The sequence below is a fragment of the Sciurus carolinensis genome, chromosome 4, assembly GCF_902686445.1.
Source record: "Sciurus carolinensis chromosome 4, mSciCar1.2, whole genome shotgun sequence".
NCBI lineage: Eukaryota > Metazoa > Chordata > Mammalia > Rodentia > Sciuridae > Sciurus > Sciurus carolinensis.
The window spans coordinates 159,733,407-159,755,247 of NC_062216.1; the positions used below are offsets into that span (position 1 = coordinate 159,733,407).

General features: G+C 39.6%; 1 protein-coding gene across 1 annotated transcript in view; it reads left to right on the forward strand.

Annotated features, from left to right (window-relative positions):
* Txnrd1 (thioredoxin reductase 1) overlaps positions 1 to 21,841 on the forward strand; it is a 54,010-nt gene that overhangs the window by 13,329 nt on the left and 18,840 nt on the right. Inside the window, 8 exon segments of the mRNA XM_047548335.1 lie at positions 6,338 to 6,457; positions 8,213 to 8,285; positions 10,088 to 10,207; positions 15,384 to 15,526; positions 15,898 to 16,013; positions 17,813 to 18,038; positions 20,597 to 20,689; positions 21,249 to 21,325. Of these exon segments, the coding sequence (XP_047404291.1) occupies positions 6,371 to 6,457; positions 8,213 to 8,285; positions 10,088 to 10,207; positions 15,384 to 15,526; positions 15,898 to 16,013; positions 17,813 to 18,038; positions 20,597 to 20,689; positions 21,249 to 21,325 (935 nt within the window). The 5' untranslated portion in view covers positions 6,338 to 6,370.

Below are 21,841 nucleotides of genomic sequence, written 5' to 3' on the forward strand. Positions count from 1 at the left end.
AATAATACCTATCTCTTAAGATTGCAGTAGGGATTTAAATTAGAAAATATTTGGGACAAATACTTGGAAATAGGAACTACTAGGTGTGGTGCAGTGAGAAAAGTAATAGATTTGTAATCATAGAGACCTAGGTTAATTTCTTGGCTGATGGGCAGTTTTCTTAGTCTCTCAAGGCTCCCTTAGGTATGAAATGGGAATGATAACTAAGAATAGTTAGAAGACTACTGTAAGGATTAGATGGGATGTAATGTACATAAAACTTCCAGCATGGTGTCTGTCTCATTGGGGACTCTTGTGTTATTGTCCCATTCTCCGAATAGCAGGGTCAACGGATTCTGGGGTATCACCCTTCACTCTGAGTCTCCTTACACTAGTAGATCCCTTGTCTTTCTTCTGGGGAATCCATTGCCAATTAACTGGAATGTGCACATTATTAATTGATCCAGCAACTGGTGCCAGCAGTGCCAGGTAATGCTCTAGGACTGGAGAGAAAATGGTTCCAGAAAACGGTGTGTTTGTGTTTTCGAAGGTATTCATTCATCATTGCTATAACCAAGCATTTAGTGAGTGTAAGCAATACTATCTATCTTATGGTTCTGGAGGTTGGCTGATCCAAAACGAAGGCATCAGCAAGAGGTGGAATCTGATTCTTTGTCTTCTCAACTTCTGGAGGCCATCTGCACAGAACACTTCCCAAACTGGCAGTGCAGTCTCTCTCTCCTGTGATCACATCTCCAGCTACTGCAGTCGTTTCTCTGCCTTTCTCTTGCAAGGACATTTGTGATTACATTGAACCTGCTGGGATGATTCTAGAAAATTCATCTCCAGAGTCTTGGTTACATCTCCAAAGTCCCTTTTAAAGGTAACATTCTTAGGTTCTAGGAATTCATGCTCAGATGTTGGGGAGCTAATGACAGGAAAAGACAGCAACATTTTTGTTAATGACAGTTGTACCAAAGAAATACTGCTTAGACATAGGCTGCGATGCTCTCTTAGAAAGATAGGATAGAAATGCTCCTGGAACCTGCCTTCGTTTGCCAGTATACTGGATACAGAGGAAAGGTGAAACATTTCCGTGATTCTAGACACCATAGGTGCATGCTAACTGAATATCTAGCTAATTGGTCATGGAGAAGCGACTTTCCCTCTAATTTCTCCCTAGAGGAAGCATCTCCTTCTCTGAACAGTGAGGTGATTCTTTGATTTGCACACAGTTCAGTGTTACTCTTATTTTCTGTCCACTACCATCCCCTGACCCTGACTCAGAAGTTTCCAGGACTAGGGTTTGGCAGAATTTTTTCTGTGAAAAGCCAGATAACACTTTAAGCTTTGTGGGCTGTGTGACCTCTTGAAATCTAATTGATTCTGCTATTGAAAAAGAAAAGTGTAGACAATTTGGAAACAATGAGTGTGGTAATTTTCCAATAAAATCTTACTTCTGGATACTGAAATTTACATTATTTTTAAGTATTTCTTTGGTTGTCAGTGGACCTTTTTTTTATTTATATGCAGTGCTGAGAATCAAACCCAGTGCATCATGTATGCTAGGCAAGTGCTCTACCACTTAGCTACCACCCCAACCCTTAATGTAATTTTTATTTATTATGGATTATTACTTGGTTTTTCCCTCCAACCATTTAAAAATATAAGAATAATTCTTCACTTTGGAAAAACAGATCTGCGTTTGCCCTGTGGGCTCCAGCTTGCCTCAACCCCTGTCACAGACCTACGGCCAAGTCTTTTCTAGCAAACTTGTAGCATTTAACCTGCAAATTTCCCTTTATTGCTTTCTTAATTCATAATCCAAAGAAAGAAAGGCCTGAGGTACAACTCCAGTGGCTGCTGCAGACAAGTCAGTGACAGCCATCAGGTTTGAAAGGAGACAAGCAGCTGGCTCTGGTATATGTTTCTAGTCGCTGCTGAGTTTTGTTTTTGGTTTTCTGCAGGCCAGACATGAGCATCTATGGCATTAAGAAAAGTTAGGCTGCTTATTTTGCATGTGAAGTATAAAACATGAACTTCAAGCGATTTAGAACACTTGGGATGTGTTCCAAATTTTATTATTTAATATTTATTTATTTAATTTAGCCCTTTTCCCAGCTGCAACTTAACTGCTAAGTACTCCCTGTTCTTTAAAGCCCTGTGCCCCTTCGACAGAACACTTCTACTGTGCCTTACTGCTAGCTCAGGTGGCCAAGGCTTGCAGTGTTCGGGACACCATACTGCATTTACTTGGATTGTCGCCCAAACCCCTAAGTGCGTGTTTTATCGCCCTTCTTTTTGCAAACAGGAAAAGCAAGGCAGGAGGATTTAAGCACCTAGCCCAAGATCATACATAAGTTGCAAGTTGGGTTCAGGTTTGGGCAGAATCTAAGCTCTTAACCCATTATGCTATATTCCTTACATTTTTCAAAAGTGTTTTCCATGTTTTTAATTTTATGTGTGAGAAAACTAAAGCTTCTTGGGTGCATATAACCAAGTTGGCAGTAGCATTCAAGTCTTTTGTTCTAAAAGTGATTTTGAACATCATCCCATATGTGTATGGTTGGCACTGAGGATGCAAAAACAAAAGACAAGATGCAGGTGCCTGTCCTTATGGATTAGAGGGGATTGTTTTGGTGGCAGTGGGATTTCCTAGGGGGAGCACCCAACTCTGGGCTGTTGAGTAAAAACTTCCAGTCAAATCTTGAAGGACATGAGGCACTGAAGTGGAGAAAAGAGAGCATTCAAAGTAGTGGAATGGTCTGTACTAAGTGCCCTGACAATGTGTGTTATTAGCGTTGGAAGAAAACAGGGGTGTTGTTTGGGATCTTTAGGAGAGACTTCATAGATAAAATGGCTCTTGTGTTGAGTCTTAAGAGTGTTGTTGAAAGAACCCCTGTTCCCAGGGGAATGCTTTAGATGGGCAGTGTGTTTGTGTACATTGAATAAAAATAATGGAACATTGTGCTAATGTGTCCATGTACTGGGTTAGGCTTTGGTAGGAAGAAGGCATTTCAAGAGAGGTGGTTGCAGGAAGCGCAGGAGAACCTGTGAGACACACTCCACAGCTCCTTGACTTAACCCCAGGCTAAACTCGGCAGTTTGGTGAGGTTACAGGAATTTGGTAGAAATGGAGTCTCCTAAGGTTTAGATGATTAGTCCCAGTCAACCTAGTCTCAAGAATAGAGCAAGTATTTTATTTCAGTCCAGCTCAGTTCTCCACCAGAGCCATGCAGAGTGGAGGAAACACCAGAACAAATCAGTGGCAAAGGATAGATATTTTGGTTTGGTGGGGGAAGGATTTCATATTCTAATTTTAAAGAAATTTGCTCCATTTAAGATGTTTCCAGTATTGCACTGTCATTTGGGGGGTGGGAAGCAGTGGATTTTTTTTTTTTTTTTTTTTTATGTGGAGTTAGGCATTGCTATGAGAGGCAGATGTAAGAGAAAGAACACTAATACCTAAGCCTGGCCAAGAAGTGACAAATGCCTGCAGGCAAGGTATAGTGTCCTTTAGTGGTAGTTCTTAAAAGTGTGGCCTGGAACCCTTTCGGGTGAACTTTGAGGTCAAAATTGTTTTCATAATACTAGGATGCTGTTTGTTTTTTCACTCTAATTATCTTCCAGGTTTGCCCTGGAGTTTTTCAGAGGCTACATGACAGATGATGTTGCAGCAGATTGACAGAGGAAGGAAGCAGATAATGAGTTGTTTTTTGTTCAGCCAGGCATTAAAGAGAATTGCAAAGAAATTAAAAAAGTCACTCACTAATTAAAAAAAAATTACTAAGAATGCTCATGTTAGCATAAAGTAGATATATTAACTTAAAATTAATAAATACTTCTTAAGTTTTCTTAGTTTAAATCTCTATGTAGTAAATGTTAATAGAGAAAGTCCATATTAACAAAAATTTTCGGGTATCCTAAATAATTTCAGATAGTAAAAGGGGTCCTGAATCTGACAGGTTTGAGAACTCCTGTATCCTTCCCTCCCTCCAGTCAGCAGGCATCATTTCTAGTGGTTGTAACTGGAGGAGAGTGGGGCCTTCTTGCCTCTCTTTACTCTTCTCTGTGTGCTCCCTGGAGGAACTGCTCTCTGCCATCTGTCTTATTTATGTTTCAGTTGGATAACATTTACCTTGAACTGAATGATAGCAATTTTAATTTTAAATTGGTTTAAAATTTAAAAACATAATGTTTAGTTCTAGGGTCAACTAAATGTCTATGTTACTGATTATACCTTTCAGAGCTAAAAATACTCATGCTTGCTCGGTGCCTTCTTTATAAAATTTGTGCACTGGTTGATATAAATTGACTTGAAGTTTGACCTACAAGAACCCAGATCAGCTACAGAATTTGAATCAAGCACTGATGATTAACATTGGTGATGTTAACAGCTTTTCAGCATAAGCATACATTTTCTTTGATTTGTTCAACTAGGTATGTTGGGAGCAGGACTTTCCCAGAACTGGTGGTTTTCATTTAGACAGTCATTGTTCCACAATAGATGCAGATAAAATGAGGTTGAGATTAAAAGTTATTTTTCAAGAACATCCAGCTATGTTTATTTGCTCACCCTTGTAAACCAGCAAGCCAGCCTCCTGCTCTGTGAGACGGAGGGAGTAGCACTTGTTATCTGAGGCTCACACTGGTCCTGTGCTCTGAATGGCTGTCATTACCGACTTGTTTTCCCCCACAGTGCCCTGCATTGAAGGAGCGACCTTGGCCATGATGCCAGTTGACGAATGCTGGCTGTGCTTACCAGCTTCTTGCGTTAGACCTTTCGTGCAGACTGTCAGGGTGGTGTGGTCTTGTCCCCACTGTTGCTGGCTTCCGGGTACTGTCCCTGCAGCCCCTGAGTCATCATGTGCACCTGTCATGCTGCCTGGGGACACCTGCAGGGCCGAACCTCCTCCTCTACATTTCTCTCCTGCACCTCCTTCCACATCCCAAGCACCCTGTTCTGCTGACCCCAAGGCCCGCCCTTCATCCCCTGCACCTGATTGTAGGCAGGAGAAAAATACGCAGTCTGGGCTGGTAAGTTTGGGAGCTTTTGGCTATTAAGGTTAAAACTTGATGTTTTAAAAACCATTTTGTTTGTGCTCTTTAGCTTTTTCAGTCATCCATTTAAATAAAGGTAGTGTGAAATAAGAGTAGAACGATAGGGTTTTTTAAGAAACGAGAGTCAAGCTGGAGATTTAGCTCACTTGATAGAGTGCTTTCCTCACATGCACAAGGCCCTGGGTTCAATCCCCAGCACCACAGGAAAGAAGACTCAAGCACCTAAATTATAAAGCCTGCTACGTGCCAAGTATATGAAAACGAAATAATATAATATAGGAGACTTGAGGGTTGGGGATGTGGCTCAGTGGTAGAGTGCTTGCCTAGCACACGTGACGTACTTGGTTCGATCCTCAGCACCACGTTAAAAAATAGAGGAGACTTAAAGTACATGCAGATGAAAGGAATGAGTTTGACAGAGCCATCCTTATTTAAAATGCCTGGCAGTTGTTGGGTTTGTGGGTCAGTGATTGAGCACTTGATAATTGTGTCGGGCCCTGGTTACTATACCAAGCACCGCAAAAACAATCATAAGATGCCTTGCAAAAGCAAGACTTCTTTTTTTCACATTTTTCATGCAGGTCAATGTCAATCAATTTTTCTGGATAGATTTAAAAAAATTTTTTTTTATAATCATGCATCATAGTGGGGTTCCTTATGTCATATTCATACATGCATATAACTTGATTAATCTGAATTTCTAGATTTTTAATACTTCAGCTAAAATTGTAGAAAAGTCTTAAATATTTGGCTGACTTTAAAATTGCTATATTGAAATTATTTTACCCATACTTTGTCAGGCCCCTATCTTGGTCTGAGACTTTAACCCACTCATTCCACCTTTGACTTAGGAAAAATGATTGTTAAGCTGTATTGATGACTCCATTAAAAACATACTGTACAAACATTTTTGAAAACCTAACTTAAACCTTAGTTTTAAAATGCTAGGAGAAAAGAACTGATGATCAAACTTAGTTTAAGCCGAAGTTGCCTTTGTTGTGCTGCCGGGACTTCCCCACATGGAAGTCTGTATGAACACTTGAAAGAAGCGAAGTGAACGCTGGCACAGGAGGGCACCAGAACCAGTCCTCCAGGATGGTGACCAAAGCAAGCAGGCACTGGCCACCTTTGAAAGAAGGTGGAATATTGACTTTTGTCAGCTACAACAGAAGTCAAGTAACATTTTTTTTTTCTTTGGAAATTCCTTTTGCTTTCAAAAGAAAGATTACCATATAAACTTTTTGAACATTGCTGCTTTTAAGTTAAATTGAAATTATTTTCCATTGTTTTTCTTTAGGCTTATGAGGGCAATCTTCAACCGCAACAAAAAATGAACGGCTCTGAGGATCTTCCCGAGTCCTATGACTTCGACCTCATCATCGTTGGAGGCGGCTCGGGAGGACTGGCTGCTGCCAAGGCAGGTCTCCTTGTGTTGTGTATCATCTGGGTTGTGTTCAGAGTATTCTTGTTCCTGAGAGTTCCCCAGTTCTCTGTGGAATTTATCTGAGGTCCTCTTGTGTTTTTTATATCAACTTTGAGTGGGACATATTAAGGGACCACTTACATAAATCACCTTTCCAAAATGAAATATATGTTCTTGATATAGTTCCGGGCCCATGTTTTGGAACACACTTTCTTTTAAAGTTTGGTTGATTCCCACCCTTCCCCCAAAAGATGATAAGGGTGTTCTTTGGAAATGATTTGAAATTAAAGAAATAAATTTCTTGGGGCTGGGCTTGTGGCTCAGTGGTAGTGCGCCTGCCTAGCATGTGTGAGGCACTAGCTTTGATTCTCAGCACCACATATAAATAAATGAATAAAATAAAGGTGTATCAACATCTAAAAAAATTTTAAAAAGAAAAAATTTCTTATTCTTTATAAATTCTAGTATTTGATTTTTTTTCATTTTGATGATTTTCTTATTCTCAACCCCTTGCCTCCCTAATAGAAAGATGAGGACTGTAAGATTTTAAAACTTACATATGTGGATGAGGTGATGTAAGAATAAACTCTCACTGAGGCCTTGGTGTGACTGGGAAGAGGATGGATAGGTAAGGTTTAGGAGGGGGGCTCCTGGCCCTGAACCTAGGCCCATGCAAGGAGCCTTAGCCCTGTCATCCTTACCACCAGGTTCTTTAAAAGATGAGGTGGTGATACTCCCCTAAGGTGCAGTGTGTGGTCACTTAGTAAAGGTGGTAGATGCACCTGAAGCTGCCCAAATTAGGAGCAGGTCAGTGCCTAACATGAAGTGACACTTTGCTGAAAGTGATGCAGGAACATGCCTGGTGTGATATTCTGGAGGTGGTGTTGGAAGGGCGCATGGACTCGGTCCTCTCATCTGTCAGCAGGTTTAGTTGCCAGCATAAGGCTTAGTTCCTGAGAAAGGTAAAAGGTACTCAAACCTGACTGTTGTCTTAACTCTGCTAAAATATATTTGGAGACCTTGTAGATATCAGCTTTTTTGTCGACTCCTCACTTGAGAATTTTAGGAAATCTGACAATTTTGAGAAAAACATAAAAACTTACCCAGTATTCTGCCTTATAAACTGAAATAGGTAGAATTTACAAATGCTTTCAGAGATCTTCCTTTAATGATTGAAGTTAGGTGGAGGGCTGTGCTGTCAATAAACTGGCTGTACCAGCTATGTACCACTTGAATGGCCACTCTTTTTTTTTTTAAAGATTATTGCTTAATCTGTTATTGTTTGAGTGGAATTATGTAAGAGGATTCTAAGGTTTCTACTCAGTTCCAACCATTTTATAACTGTAATCTGCTTAATGTTTAAAACTCCCTTCACAACTATTTTTTGGGGCGTGGGGGATATTTTTTTTGGTATTGAACCCTGGGGCACTTAACCCACTGAGCCACAACCCCAGCCCTTTTTTGTATCTTATTTAGAGGCAGGGTCTCACCAAGTTGCTAAGGCTGGCTTTGAACTTGTGATCCCTGCCTCAGATTCCCGAGCTGCTGGGCCACCATGCTCGGCCTATCTGAGTGTCTTTAATTTTCTTCCTGGAGTTGAACTAGTCATTCTACATCAAATTCCCCTGTATCAGTAGTTGGTTATGCTTTAGCCATTATAGCTTAATAAAGGCAGCATGGATGGTAGCAGCCCATTGCCCGTTTATTATGTTAACTTTTTCAACTCATTTTAATAATTTTGTTTTCCAGGAGGCAGCCAAATATGGTAAGAAGGTTATGGTCTTGGATTTTGTCACTCCAACTCCTCTTGGAACTAGATGGGGTAAGCTAAAATATTTCAGAAGTGGTTTTGTAGAAGTCGGTTTTTCATCGCAATGACCTAAGTAACTCCTAAAACCCAGTGAAACGAAACAAAACAAAAAACCAAGAGTATATCTCTTTCACTTGAGCCAAGTTAAAGTTGACTTGGTTGTTTAGCACAGCCCAGATGGAAACCTTTTCCACAAGCTATGCTTTATGGTAAACATCTATACATTTTATATGTACTTAGGGTCTTAATAAGTGAACATGTAAACCTTTTAAAACTTCCCGCTTTAAATCCATTTTCTACATTCAAACAAAAACTGGAATCAGAATGGTCAGCCAGCCTTTGCTGCTGCTGTCTTGGTGAATTTTATGTTTATTATTAACTGATTAAGTAAACACTGATAACTTAAGAACCAGTACCATGGGGATACAGCAGGGATTTTCACAGCATGAAAGAAATTCCTGCCCTTTTGGAGCCTACACTTTGGTGTGGAGACAAAAAATAAGCAAGAACTTTGCAAATTGTGATAAGTGGTCCTGAAAAAAGTTTAATAATAGAGTAGAGAAAAACTGGGTAAAGGAGAGTTTTGACTTTGTGAAGATTGTCAAGAAAGACTACTGAAGAGGTGGCAGGTAGACAAGGCCTAAAAAGTTTAAGAATGAGCTAACTTTGCCAGAAGCAGAGGCACTCGCTCCAGGCAGCTTTTTCTGTCTTGAGTGGCCCTGAGGAGGACTGGGGATATAGCTCAGTTGGTAGAGTGCTTGCCTCGCAAGCTCACGAGCACAATGCCCTGGGTTCAATCCCCAGCACCGCAAAAAAAAAAAAAAAAAAAAAAAAGGCCCTGAGGTATGTGAGAACCCTTCATGGTTATGGCATGAGCAGTAGGAGCTGGAGGTAGTATGAGGGCTTTGTAGGCCAAGAGGGGTCTTTGAACTAATCAAAGGATAGTGGGAAGACTTTGAGGAGTTTCAGGCAGGAGAGTGATGTGTTAGGTGAATTCTGTGAAGATTACTTGGCTGCTTGCATTAGAAGGAGGCAAGAAGTGGAAATCTAGAGGCGGCAATATCAAAATTCAGTTCATCCATTTAGCAAAACTTAAATGTTGATCCTGTGCTGGGCACTGTACTTGGTGCTGGGTATGTCTCCTGACCTGCACAGCAACACTCTGGTAGTGTTCTTAGAGGACATAGCTTTGAGCTGCAAGGTCCGCTGCTGTCTTCCATGCTGATTGGTGTCATTTTGCACCCTCCCTGTTTTCCTGAATCTTATTTTAATGGGAGACAAGCTATCACAATGCCATTTAAGCTTAGAGATACTCTGTTCCTTGTTTGGAGGGGTGGGGGGCGAGGGAGATGGGACATGAGTCCTTTGGAGAATCCAATGAAAGCCTCCTTAAAAAATGCATATAAGCCCCCAATTTTTTGTGCAGTTTCAAACCCACTGCAGTTCAGCCATGCTTAGCATAACTACCTTTTTTATCATTTCTGCACGTAGGTTTGATGGTAAGTATAGGGTTGTGCACATAGTAAAATTTCAATTCCAGCATTTTTATCAATAGTCCATTAACATTAAATCTTTGTAGCATATGAAAATACTGGAAATTTGCCTTCTTTTGTTTTAGGATGATGTTATTCTCTTTGGTATATAAAGTTCTCTGAACTTAAAAATGTCTTGAGACGTAGCGTAGGAATAGACTTAGGGACAGTTTTGGCTACTTTAAGCAATCAAAACTTGTTTGATTGGGTTGTAATTATCATTGACTTTTTCTTTGAAGGCCTGTAAAGTAGGCATAAACTGATTTTTTAATGTTGTTGCAGGTCTTGGAGGAACATGTGTGAATGTGGGTTGCATACCTAAAAAACTGATGCACCAAGCAGCGTTGTTAGGACAAGCCCTGAAGGACTCTCGCAACTACGGCTGGGATGTCCAGGACACCGGTATGGGAGTGAGAAAGCTGCTCTTCTGCTTGGGTTTGGGAGTGTGAGCTACGATCTGGAAACGTGAAGCTAGACCTTGGAAGTTGTTCTTATGTTTACATTTTTTCATTGCCAAAGTCACTGCAGTTATCCTTTGTCAGGTAGCTACATAGTTAGTATAGTAAAAACAGATACTGTACTTTTATTTAATATGGTATTTCTAACTAGAAACCCAGAATTCTTTGAAACGAATTGTCACAGTGTAAGAAGTCATGCAGCGTTGTAATGTGAAGGAAGTGCAAAGTGTATTTGATCTGCTTTCTTTTGAAGCTGTTGGATTTTTCTCTAAAGAAGTCTGTTTCATGAGCAGGTCTTCAGAGGGGGTATTGTTTGTTTTGGAGGGAGGGTTTAGACTTTGTTGGATTAAAAATACTTAGAGTGCTCTAGATACCCTAGACAAATCAAGGAAGGAATCTATGACTTTAGAAAGTAGATAGCAGTATTTGGTAGAAGAATAAAGTGAGGCCTGGTGCAGTTACATGAATTATTCAAGTTTTCTTACATCGGTATCACCTGTTTCCTGGGGACCCTTACAAGTCTGCTTTCTGTCTATGACTTTTGGAGACGTGAGGCTGTACTTGAGAGTTTCACTTTTTGTTTCTGAACCCCATGTTACTTTTTCTTGCCTAAAGAAAAGAGCAGTTGAGTAAACTCGACTCAACTGACGTAGGAAGCTCGAGTTTAATACCTAATGCACCAGTACTCTGCCTCTCTCCTGCCTGGATGTGTTCATTCCCACTTGGCCTGCTGGGTAGTGCCCCTTCCCATCCTGGAAACTGTCATTAATGCATCCAATTAGCAACATGGTTTCTCTTCAGTTTCTTGATTAGATTTGGGGGGGGGGATTTTGTAAATTCTTATGATGAAGGTTGTATAACAATATTAATCTGGAAAGATCTAAAATTTAGAAAAAAATATGGTTGTTTCAAGCAAATATTGATTTGTGCAACTTTATTCCATATGCTGTCTTCCTTATGAATGTCACTGCCTTCTGAGTCTAGGCAAATAACTGCTGAAAGATATATAACACAGGCCTGTAAAGTTGTTCTTCATCCATACAGCGTCCAGTACTCTGGTTTGTGTATAGTACTAGTTGATGTAAGTCTTAAGCTGTCATTTCTTAAGAAAAAAATGTAGTAAGTGGAACAGGATTGCTTAATATAGTTAGGAATATAGGAAAATATATGTAATGTGACTTTAGAATCTTTAAAGGCCACTGGTTTTCTCTCTCAGTTTAGTAATTTGAAAAAGAAAAGTATAGACCACTGCTGAATATGGATTCTGTAAGTGGGACCAACCAAGAATAATTGTAATAATTTGAGCAGTAGGGTAGGGGATAACATTTAATTTAGCAGATTGACAAATCTTTACAGCAAATAGTATTTCTGTGGCTGCAGTGTTACAACAATTTGAAGTAGCCATACTTATTTTTTTTTTTTTTGAGTTATGGAATCAAGCACTAATGTACAATGAATAAGATAATAAGGAGCCAATACTAGTACAGTTCATGCTTGTACATTAAAACCAGTAAACTCCCTGAATTTCCTGGAGTTTGAAAACTTGAACCAAATTAAAATTATCTATCCTTATATAAATTATTTATCCAACTGATTTAACCATCTTTACCTCCTTTGTGTTTCTTCCCCCTTCACGTCTTTTAAGGTAGAAACACATAATTTTCTATTTTATACATCCCTCCTTCTGTGTGTCAGCAGTAGCAATTCCAAAGTCTTTGAGAACAATTGAAGAACTTTGCTCAGTTCTTGCGCTGTTCATTAGAGAATGCTTGCTACCTTCAGCTCTTCTCATTAAACCTTCGTTCCGAAATAAGAATGGTGTGCTGTGCCTGCCGGGAGCGACCACTGAGGGAGCAGTGCTTACCCTTCCTTCTTTTGGTGAAAAATAATTGTGGTGAGGAATAAAGTAGATGCAGACAAACATTACTCTGTTTCACTAGGTCTTAGAGCTAGAAGGAAACTTGGAAGTTGGAGGTGTGTTTTTCAAATGAGAACAAAACCTGTAGAGAGGCTGCTGATCGGTGCTTCCTACCAAATGAATTTGAAGTTTTACTTTGCATTTTTAGCATATATTTAATCTCATATCCTTGACCAAACATCTGACACCACAAATAGCCCCCAGCATGCTGAGGGAGGAGAGGGACCTTAACTAGGCAGAACAACTGAATCTAATGAGAGTGACAGGTCACCCCACAGCATGCAGGTCCAGACCTGGGATCTGCCTTTTCCTAAAGTTTCAAACTGAATACATGGAGAAAGTCTTAGACCTTTAAAAAAAAAAAAAAAAAAATTTAAATTAAATCATTTTGAGCTCAGTATTATTCAAGCTGGATGAATTGGTCCTTCCTGGAAGATTGACTGGTTTTATATTTTGTTTAAGGTTGTGCATTTGAGTTCTTTTATGCTCAAGAATTAAATGTGTTTTTAAAAAATGAAGTATTTGAGAGGGTTTAGGATCCCTTTGTCATTATGTAGAAAAGACAAGATGAGTAGTTACAGTCGGGGGCTTGCAGAGTTTTTGGATATTCTGCACCACGTACGTGGTGTTTTACATGACATGTAACTGCCCCTGGTCATCTATCCTTTGATTTCCTATACATATAATGGGAGTAATTCCTGTTCCTTCAGGTGCTTTGAGGCTAAAGTGAGAAGATGTGCCAGACATGTTTAAAGCTATTAAGTAGTTACGTTCATCTGGTTACTGTGGTTAAATCTAAGGGTGTGGCCTGGCCCTCTGTAATGGAAGAGTAAATTAGGAGTTTTGACTAAGATCCAGCTGCTGTGGTGGCAGAAGGGCACACCTAGGTGCAAATGCTTTCTGCCTGACATGCTAGAATCTGCATTAGGGGCTTAGCAATGCATTTCAGCTAATAGAACAAGCCAATAGTACCGACCTAGGAGAGATGCTGAGGCTGTGCCAGTAGGTGGACAGAGTGTGGGTGTGTAGGATCCTGGTAGTGTTTGGGAATGCTGGTGCATGGTAGGTATTGGGCATTATCAGAGGGCAGGGCACCCTAGAGAACTGGAGTTCCAGGTATGTCCCAGAATTCAGTTACTACCAGTAGCATATGACATGAGAACTGGGACTTTATAAGACACTCAGTTCTCAGGATGGACCAGAAGACCAGGACCATAGGAGCAGATCAAGTGCTTTGATACTGAATCTGAAACTGGTGGCCAGAACTTTTAAATTCCTTCTCTTTGACACCCAGGGTGAGAGTGGCTATCTGCTCTACCACAGGATGAAGGAACCTCTGTAGGGAAAGGAGATTTCAGGAATTTGGAGATCAGATTGGGCCTGAGCCACAAAAGGAAGGCTTTAACAGAAGTTGGGTCTAATTATTCAGTTTGAATTTTAGTCATTGAAATCATAGAAATTTATTGGTGCTATTACTTTATTCTAACTGTCTTTTTTTAGAATATGATATTTCCTATAGGATTAGCAGAGTATAATCCACTTAGTAGTTTCACACTTAGAAGTTTTGGAAATAGGAGCTAGAGTTGTAACTCAGTGATAGAGAGTGCTTGCCTAGCATGCATGAAACACTGGTTTTGATCCTTAGCACCACATAAAAATAAAGGCATTGTGCCCATATGCAGCTAAATATGTATCTATATATCTATATATATATATATATATTTATTATTATTTTTTTAATTTCAGAAATGATTTCTTCCTTTGACCTAGTTTATTGATTCTTTGCAGAGATGATGCTACTTGCAATTTGGGCTGGATAGCTCTGAGGTTTAATGACTCCACTGAAGAGTAGTTCTGTCTGGGTGGGCATTAAATGTTAGGGGCATCCCTCAGTCGCTCTGACCACCAGTGTTACATGTGTTGGATTAACTTTAGATACGCTACTCTAGTTAAGAAGAAAGAACATAGAAAGTCTTGGTAACTAATGCAGGTAGGTGAGATGAGGTGTGCTACTGTCCGTTCTTGGTGGACACACAGGCAGGCTGGTCCAGGCTCCCTGCTGCGTCCACCACCCCCAGGCACCTAGTCCTCTTGGCACCACAGCCATGGCCCCCCTCACTCCAGTTCTCACACTTCGATTTTCTGAATTGGATTTCCATGACCTCTTCTCTCCTGGACTCCAAACCAGTTTTTATGCTGGCCTTTTCCACTTCCAGAGGCTGACAGTTGGGTGTCACAGATCTGATTTCACCATTTACTGTGTGGCCAGGCTACCTAACCATGAAATTTGAGATTCACATTCCTCCTTTCCCTAAGAGAAACTTTCTGAATTTACATTGATTATCTTCCTTTCAAACTGCAGCTTTCCCAGGACCTCTCTGCCTTCTGCCTATTGCCAGAGAAGAGTTTATCTGTATCTTATTATTTTCCTAGATATTACTATTATATTATTTAATAAACAGCAGGGTTGTTTTATCTATTGAAAATTTGAAATTTAATATTTTAGTGCCATGACTCAAAGGATTAATTTAATTATGACAATGAAAACACTGTCTCTGAGATCAGGGTTTGGGGGAAACAAAATAAATTCTTAAAATTCTCTACCTAAACAAGGAGTCCCAGCAAACTTTTCCTGTAAAGGGTCAGTTAGTGACTATTTTAGACTCCAGGGGCCATATGTCTCCATGACAACTACTCGTCTCCATCACACAGTGTGAAAACAGCTCGGGACAATATGTGAATGAGTGTGGCTGTATTTCAATAAAACATTATTTACCAAAGGATGGCAGGTTGGATTTGGCCCATGGTGCCATAGTGTGCCAGCTCCTGACCTAACTATCAGAATCTCTTAGTTCGTTGCAAATATGGTCTAAGCCTCAGCCGCACCTTCTGCTCCAGCAATCAGCATTTACAATCCAAGGTAAAACGCCAGTTTATTTCTAGACAAAGAAGAAGACAGTTTGCATTATGGCTATTTTAGTCTTGAGAATTCCCAGGAAGTCTTGTATTAACTATATTAAATATTTGGTAGTCTTCTAAAAGGGAAAGAATATTGAAAATGAAAGAGTAGCTCATATGCTCAAAATGAAGAACCCGTTCTTTTAGACTATAGGCTCCGCTGTCTTTATTCCACATGTGTAGTTACTGAGAAACTCATCTTCATTGAGCAGTTGAAAGCTAAATGTCCTATTTTCTTACACAGTTAAACATAACTGGGAAAAAATGACAGAGGCTGTACAGAATCACATTGGCTCTCTGAACTGGGGCTACCGCGTAGCTCTGCGGGAGAAAAAGGTCGTCTATGAGAATGCTTATGGGCAATTTGTCGGTCCTCATAGGATTAAGGTAATTGTAAAAGCAACATCCTCTGTGACTTTTTTGTTTTGTTTTGTTTTAACTTTGGTTGATGATGGGGAGAAAAAGTATTATAATATTTAAAGTATTATAATAAAAGTGTAAGCTACTGTGACCCAGACTGTCCGGTTTGGTGATTTTGCCCTTTTTTGGGGTGTGTGTGGTGTAATGTCAGCATACTGGGCTAGATTACCTGGATTTGAGACTTGACTCTGTCACTTGCTAGTATTGTGACCTTAATATCTATTTCTTACTGAATCATCAAATTTTTATGTGGCTCAAATGAGGCATTGGTGAACAAGTCTTTGTTAACTCTAAAGAACTAATGACTTATTAGAGTTGATGTATTGGTTCTTTTGTAGGCAACAAATAATAAAGGCAAAGAAAAATTTTATTCAGCAGAGCGATTTCTCATTGCCACTGGTGAAAGGCCACGTTACTTGGGCATCCCTGGCGACAAAGAGTACTGCATCAGCAGGTAAGGTTAAGTACAAGCATTTTTAAAATTTAAAACCACAAACATTGATCATTCTGCTACTTGAAGTAAGCATTAGTACCACTGCTAACATACTTACATATAGAAATATACTTACTAATATTTGAAATTATCTTTGCATAAGAGTGGGTAAAGTATATGATTTATAAAACCAGATAGATGGTCATAATTTGAAAAATATGTTACTCGTGTGGGTACATTTGTTTTGCAAAGTAGGATTGTATTGTTCTTTAATACTTGCAAAGTGGACCTAAGAGAATGAAAGGGTGGCAGCCACTCAGACAGTGAGACATGGGTCCCCATTCACTGCTGTTGTGGGTCCTGTGGAGGCTTCTGAAACACGCGTCAAGCTAGGAGTTTTGCTCTGGGGTTCACTTTACCCATCAGGTGGTAACTGCTGATGTTTAGGATTTTTAAACTGTGAGGTCGTTGAGTCAGGTTGTTGGTGACCCTGCCCTCGTGGATAGTTTCTGCCCCCGCGTTTCTGTTTGTGTTATATGTTGCTTTTACCATTCCAGCTCCCTTTTTTGGTAATAGGGTTTTATCTTTGCTGCCTCCCCAAGCGCAGCCCAGGTGGCAAATATTGTCATTGCTGTCTTTGATGAACTGTCATCGTCTGTTTGGGCTGCTATAACAAATACCTTAACCTGGTAGCTCATACATATCAGAAGTTTATTTCTCATAGTTACAGAGGGTGGGAAGACCAAGGTCAGGACATCAAGGCATTGGCAGATTTAGTGTCTGGTAAGGATCTGTCGCCTTGTTTATAGATGGCATCTTGCTGTGTCCTCACCTTGTAGAAGGGGCACAGGCAGTTCTCTGGGGCCTCTCATCCATGAGCGCTCCACCTGAGCACTGTTAGAAGCACCACCTCTGGATACCATCTCATCTTGGGGGCTGGGATTTCAACTTAGGAGTTTTGGTGTGGGAATGGGCATAAACATTCAGACCACAACAGATACAATATCAGATTGCCTTCCCCTTCCCCTCCCTCCCTCTCTTGTCTTTATTGACATGGTCTCACTATGTTGCCCAAGTTGGTCTCAAACTCCTGGGCCTAGGTGATCCTCTGCCCTCGGGCTCCTGAGTACCTGAGATTACAGGCCCATGCCATTGTGTCCAGCTCGTTTTTCATATTTTAAGAATGAACTCTTTTTTTTTTTTGGGGGGGCGGGGGAGGTACTGGGGATTGAACCCAGGTGTACTTAACCACTGAGCCTCGTCCCCTGTCCTTTTTTGTATTTTATTTAGAGACAGGGTCTCACTGAGTTGCTTAAAGTGCCTTCCTTTTGCTGAGGCTGGCTTTGAACTCTCAATCTTCCTACTTCAGCCTGAGTTGCTGGGATTACAGGCATGCACAACCATGCCTAGCTATAGTTAACTTTCTCTCTACTTTAATAATGGATGTTCCAAATGAGAAAGAACACAGGCTTTTCACCTTTGACGGAAGCTGAGAGTGGGGTTTGGGTTTGCAACTGTATGATGAGTTCCACGCAGTTAAATCATGTAACTATAGGTTGGAATGGTGTCAGGAAGTACATGATTTGCTCTATTTAGCAGCTGGGCTTGAGCTACTCTGAAACTGAGAGACTAGCAAGAGAAAGGGAGAGTATCTTAAGATTTTATGAAAACTTCTTATACATGTTTAGCTAATTGAATGTTATATAATATTAAAAAATTTTGTTCTTATGAAAGTAAAAATGTTTGATTTAGTCAGTATTCATATGTGAACTTTTTTGTATTTTGTTTCTTCCTCTCCTATCCCTTTAAATTCTTCTCAGTGATGATCTATTTTCCTTACCTTACTGCCCTGGTAAGACCCTGGTGGTTGGAGCATCCTATGTCGCTTTGGAATGTGCTGGATTTCTTGCTGGTATTGGTTTGGATGTCACTGTTATGGTACGGTCCATTCTTCTTAGAGGATTTGACCAGGACATGGCCAACAAAATTGGTGAACACATGGAAGAACATGGTATCAAGTTTTTAAAGCAGTTTGTACCAATTAAAGTAAGTGGGGTTGACCATGGGTGATTCTGTACTCATGATAAAAGGCAAGCAGAGGGTTAGGGTTGGGGTGGTGGAAACATCCTTTGAGCATTATAAACCTTTAGGAATAGTGATCCCTCACCTTTTATATACAAGAATAAACTTGTATCTGCCCATTGCTTACACAGCTTTGTTCTTATTTATGGATTAATAATGCCTTCCTTTGTCTACTTTAATTCTTTCCTGACTAAAACTTCCCTTTATGCATTCTTTTATGATATTGTCTTTGGTCTGCTGTACATTGTTTGGTCATGTGTATGAGAGAGTAGTTAAGAGTTCAAGAGTGGGCTGTGTTTCCCTGAAAGACGTTTGCTCTGGGTGTATGGCGTAGTCAGCACACACGCTGTCATTTTGGCTTCCGTGGAAAGTTAACTTCATTTTGTTTTATGGACTCAATCTTCTTTGCTCTTTTGATCTTTGTTTCCAGGGGCCTAAAATATGCCAAGTTATACCTGTGACCTTAACATTACAACAAATGTTTTGATACATGAGAGTGACAAAATTGATCAGTTAATGATAGTTTTGTTTAGGGTAGAATAGGACTATTGTGCTCAGGTTTAGAAATTTTAGCTAGTTCCTCTTTCAGTGAGTTCTTTTATGGCCATGGGTCTCTTTGCTGATAGGTAAGAGTATGAGCTTTGGGATTAGAATGATCTGGATTCAAATACTGTCTTGTCATTTTCTTTCCACCTGACTTACTCATTTAATGTCTGAGAACCTGAGTTTCTTCTATAATGTGAGGAAGATAATGATACCTGTCTCAGAGTTCTTGGTGAGGATTATACTAGCTGACTCTTAAAGCGATTGTATCAGTACCTGGGATACAGGAAGTGTAAAGGAATCCATCTCAGTACTGTTGTGGGGATTGCATTGCAGATTTCCAGGGAGCTGCCAGTACTTGGTTATTCTAGCTGTTTTTTGGAAGTAGAGGTATAGATGGCTATATTTGCATTAGGACTGTGTTTAGGAAACAGCTGTATGCTTGTATTACACTGGTAGAAAAGTTACATCTTCCTGTGTAATCTCTTAACATTTGGAGAGTCATGGACCCTTTTGAAAACCTGGTGAAACTGTGCCTCATTAAATAGTGTTCCCAAAGTATCTGGGATTGATTATTGCTGTGCTGTAAAGTCCGGAGTGGAAGGAGCCTTTTGTGAAGAGGTGGGAGACAGGGCCTTTGGGCCAGAGGACATAGTATATACAAGAAGGCTCTGGGAGGAAAACTGCCCTAGATACAGAGAAGTCCTGACTGGAGGATGAAAGTAAGGAAGGGTAGCGGTGCAATGAAGATCTTTACCTGCCATTTTGAAATAAATGTGCACCAAATGAACTAGAACATTTTAACTTAAACAGGAAAGACTTCCAATACACTTAAAAGAGATTTAACTATATAAGAAACAGAATTCAGGAAGGAAATCTTTATTGTTTATTGATGTCAAAAATAAAATAACCCTTGAAGAATGTTCCCAATAGTGATTATATTTTAAATTTTGTTATATAATTTTTTTCCAATTTTTTTGTTTTAGTTATATATGACAGTAGAATGCACTTTGATACATCATATGTAATGGAGTATAATTTCTCATTCTTGTTATACATGATGTAGAAGCTCACTGGTCGTATAGTTAAATATGTACATAGGGTAATAACGTGTGATTCATTCTGTCATCCTTCCTATCCACCTACCACCCGCCTTCCTTTCAGTCCTGTCTACCTAATCTAAAAACTGTCTTCTTCCCTAGCCACCTTGTTGTGATTTTTATATTTTAAAGGTAGAGTAGAAATTGCAGGTGGTTTTATTACTTTCCCCCAGGAAATATTTTACAAAAACCCATGATTTGGCTGTTATTCAGAGAGGTAGTAGGTTAACTACAGACTTGAGGAAGTGTCCAGGTACTTTTATATCATTGTTACCCGGACTGTGGGTTAGCCTTGACACCTACCTGTAATAAGTTGGTATGTTCATTCTCTGCTGTAGCACAGATATCTTCCTTTTTCCTCCTTAACAACCATTGAAACACATACATCTCTTAGCTACTGTGGTTTGTACAGCTTCCTAGCTGTTATTAATGGTTATTAATCTACTTCAATACCTGTTCTTTGTTGTCAATGAATGTGAACTTCTGGAGTCAGAAGGGAATCTCTGAATTTGAGCAGCAGTGACTTTCCCCTGGGGATGATGGTTCTGGTTGAATTACGAGCTAGGAACCTGGGAAAGCAATTGAGGTGTTGGTCTGATTTTAGGGACTGGGTGTACTTTCTCTGACTTTACCACTGTTCCCTCCGAATTTTACTGTTTAAGAACTATTTGGTAAAAGCCCCTCCAGGAAGCAATGTTAAGCAGTGAGAAAGACGGGGATAAATAAAAGAATCACATATCATCCTAATGCTTTAAGGTGAGGTAGTTGGGATATAAAAGACTTTTTAAGCCAGACTTTATATTTCAGTTTTGGGTTAGCCAGATTGACAGGGAAGATACTTATTCTCCTTGATAAATGTCTTTATCAAAACTTCTATAGATTGAACAAATTGAAGCAGGGACACCAGGCCGACTCAGGGTGACAGCTCAGTCCACCAATAGTGAGGAAACCATCGAAGGAGAATATAATACGGTAAGGAGGCGCCCAAGGCACTGTTTCATCAGAAAGCAAATAACGTGCATCTTGGTATCTGTTGTATACTTACAGTGACTCCTTCTAAAATCACTGATTCTGAGCCCATTCTAAGACATCTTCAATACTTCTGATATAATTTGTTTTGACCCAAGGTGGCTTCAGATTTTCTCTACTGTAAATTAAAATATTATTTATCAAAAGGCTATAAAAAGGTACCAGATGTTTTTGAAATGATCTAGAATTTTTCTGTCCCTTTTACCTCTCAACCTACCACTTGGAAAATAACATAATCAGTTATAGAATATGTTGTCTTTGTTTCTAAATTTGCCTGAGTTTATTAAGGCATTAATTCTTTCTTTTAATTATAAATGGAAAGCTATTTCTACTATGTCATGTTGGAAGGATTTTTTTTAATTGAAGATTTTAATTTGTTTAAACTTCTGCATTATTTTCTTAATGAAGTAATACTGAGTCTGGAAAATGAAACAAGATTAACTTAATCAGAAAAATGTTTAATTCATGCAAAGGTTTTTGTTAAAATACATTCATTTTTCAGGTATTGCTGGCAATAGGAAGAGATTCTTGTACAAGAAATATTGGCTTAGACACTGTGGGGGTGAAGATAAATGAAAAGTAAGAAAAATTGTCATATTCAATATTACTTCACTTATTCCATAATATTGATCAGTTCCAGAGTTTAGATTTTTTAAAATTTTTTAACAGTTGGGGAGTTCCCTTTTTTGGTTTAGAGAATAGAAAACTTCTTTTCAGTGCTACTCACCTTAGTATTTCCTGGTTTTGTTGGTTATTATAATTTAGAATTTTCTTTGTAAGGTTTCTTTCTTTCTTTCTTTCTTTTTTTTTTTTTTGGCGGGCGGTACTAAGGCTTGAACCCAGCAGTCTACCACTGAGGCACATCTGTAGCATTCTTAAAATAATCTTGTTTTGATAAAGGGTCTTGCTGAGTTGCCTGGTCTGGCCTTAACTTGCTGTCCTTGTGCCTTGGCCTCCCAAGCAGCGGGGATCACAGGTTGCACCGGTAGTGGTTGGCCAGAGGTTTCCTGCAGTTTTCTCATTTCTTTGATTTTCTCAATAGTGACCAGGGGTATCACTAATCTTTCGATTCCTCTGAACTTCTTAATACACTCG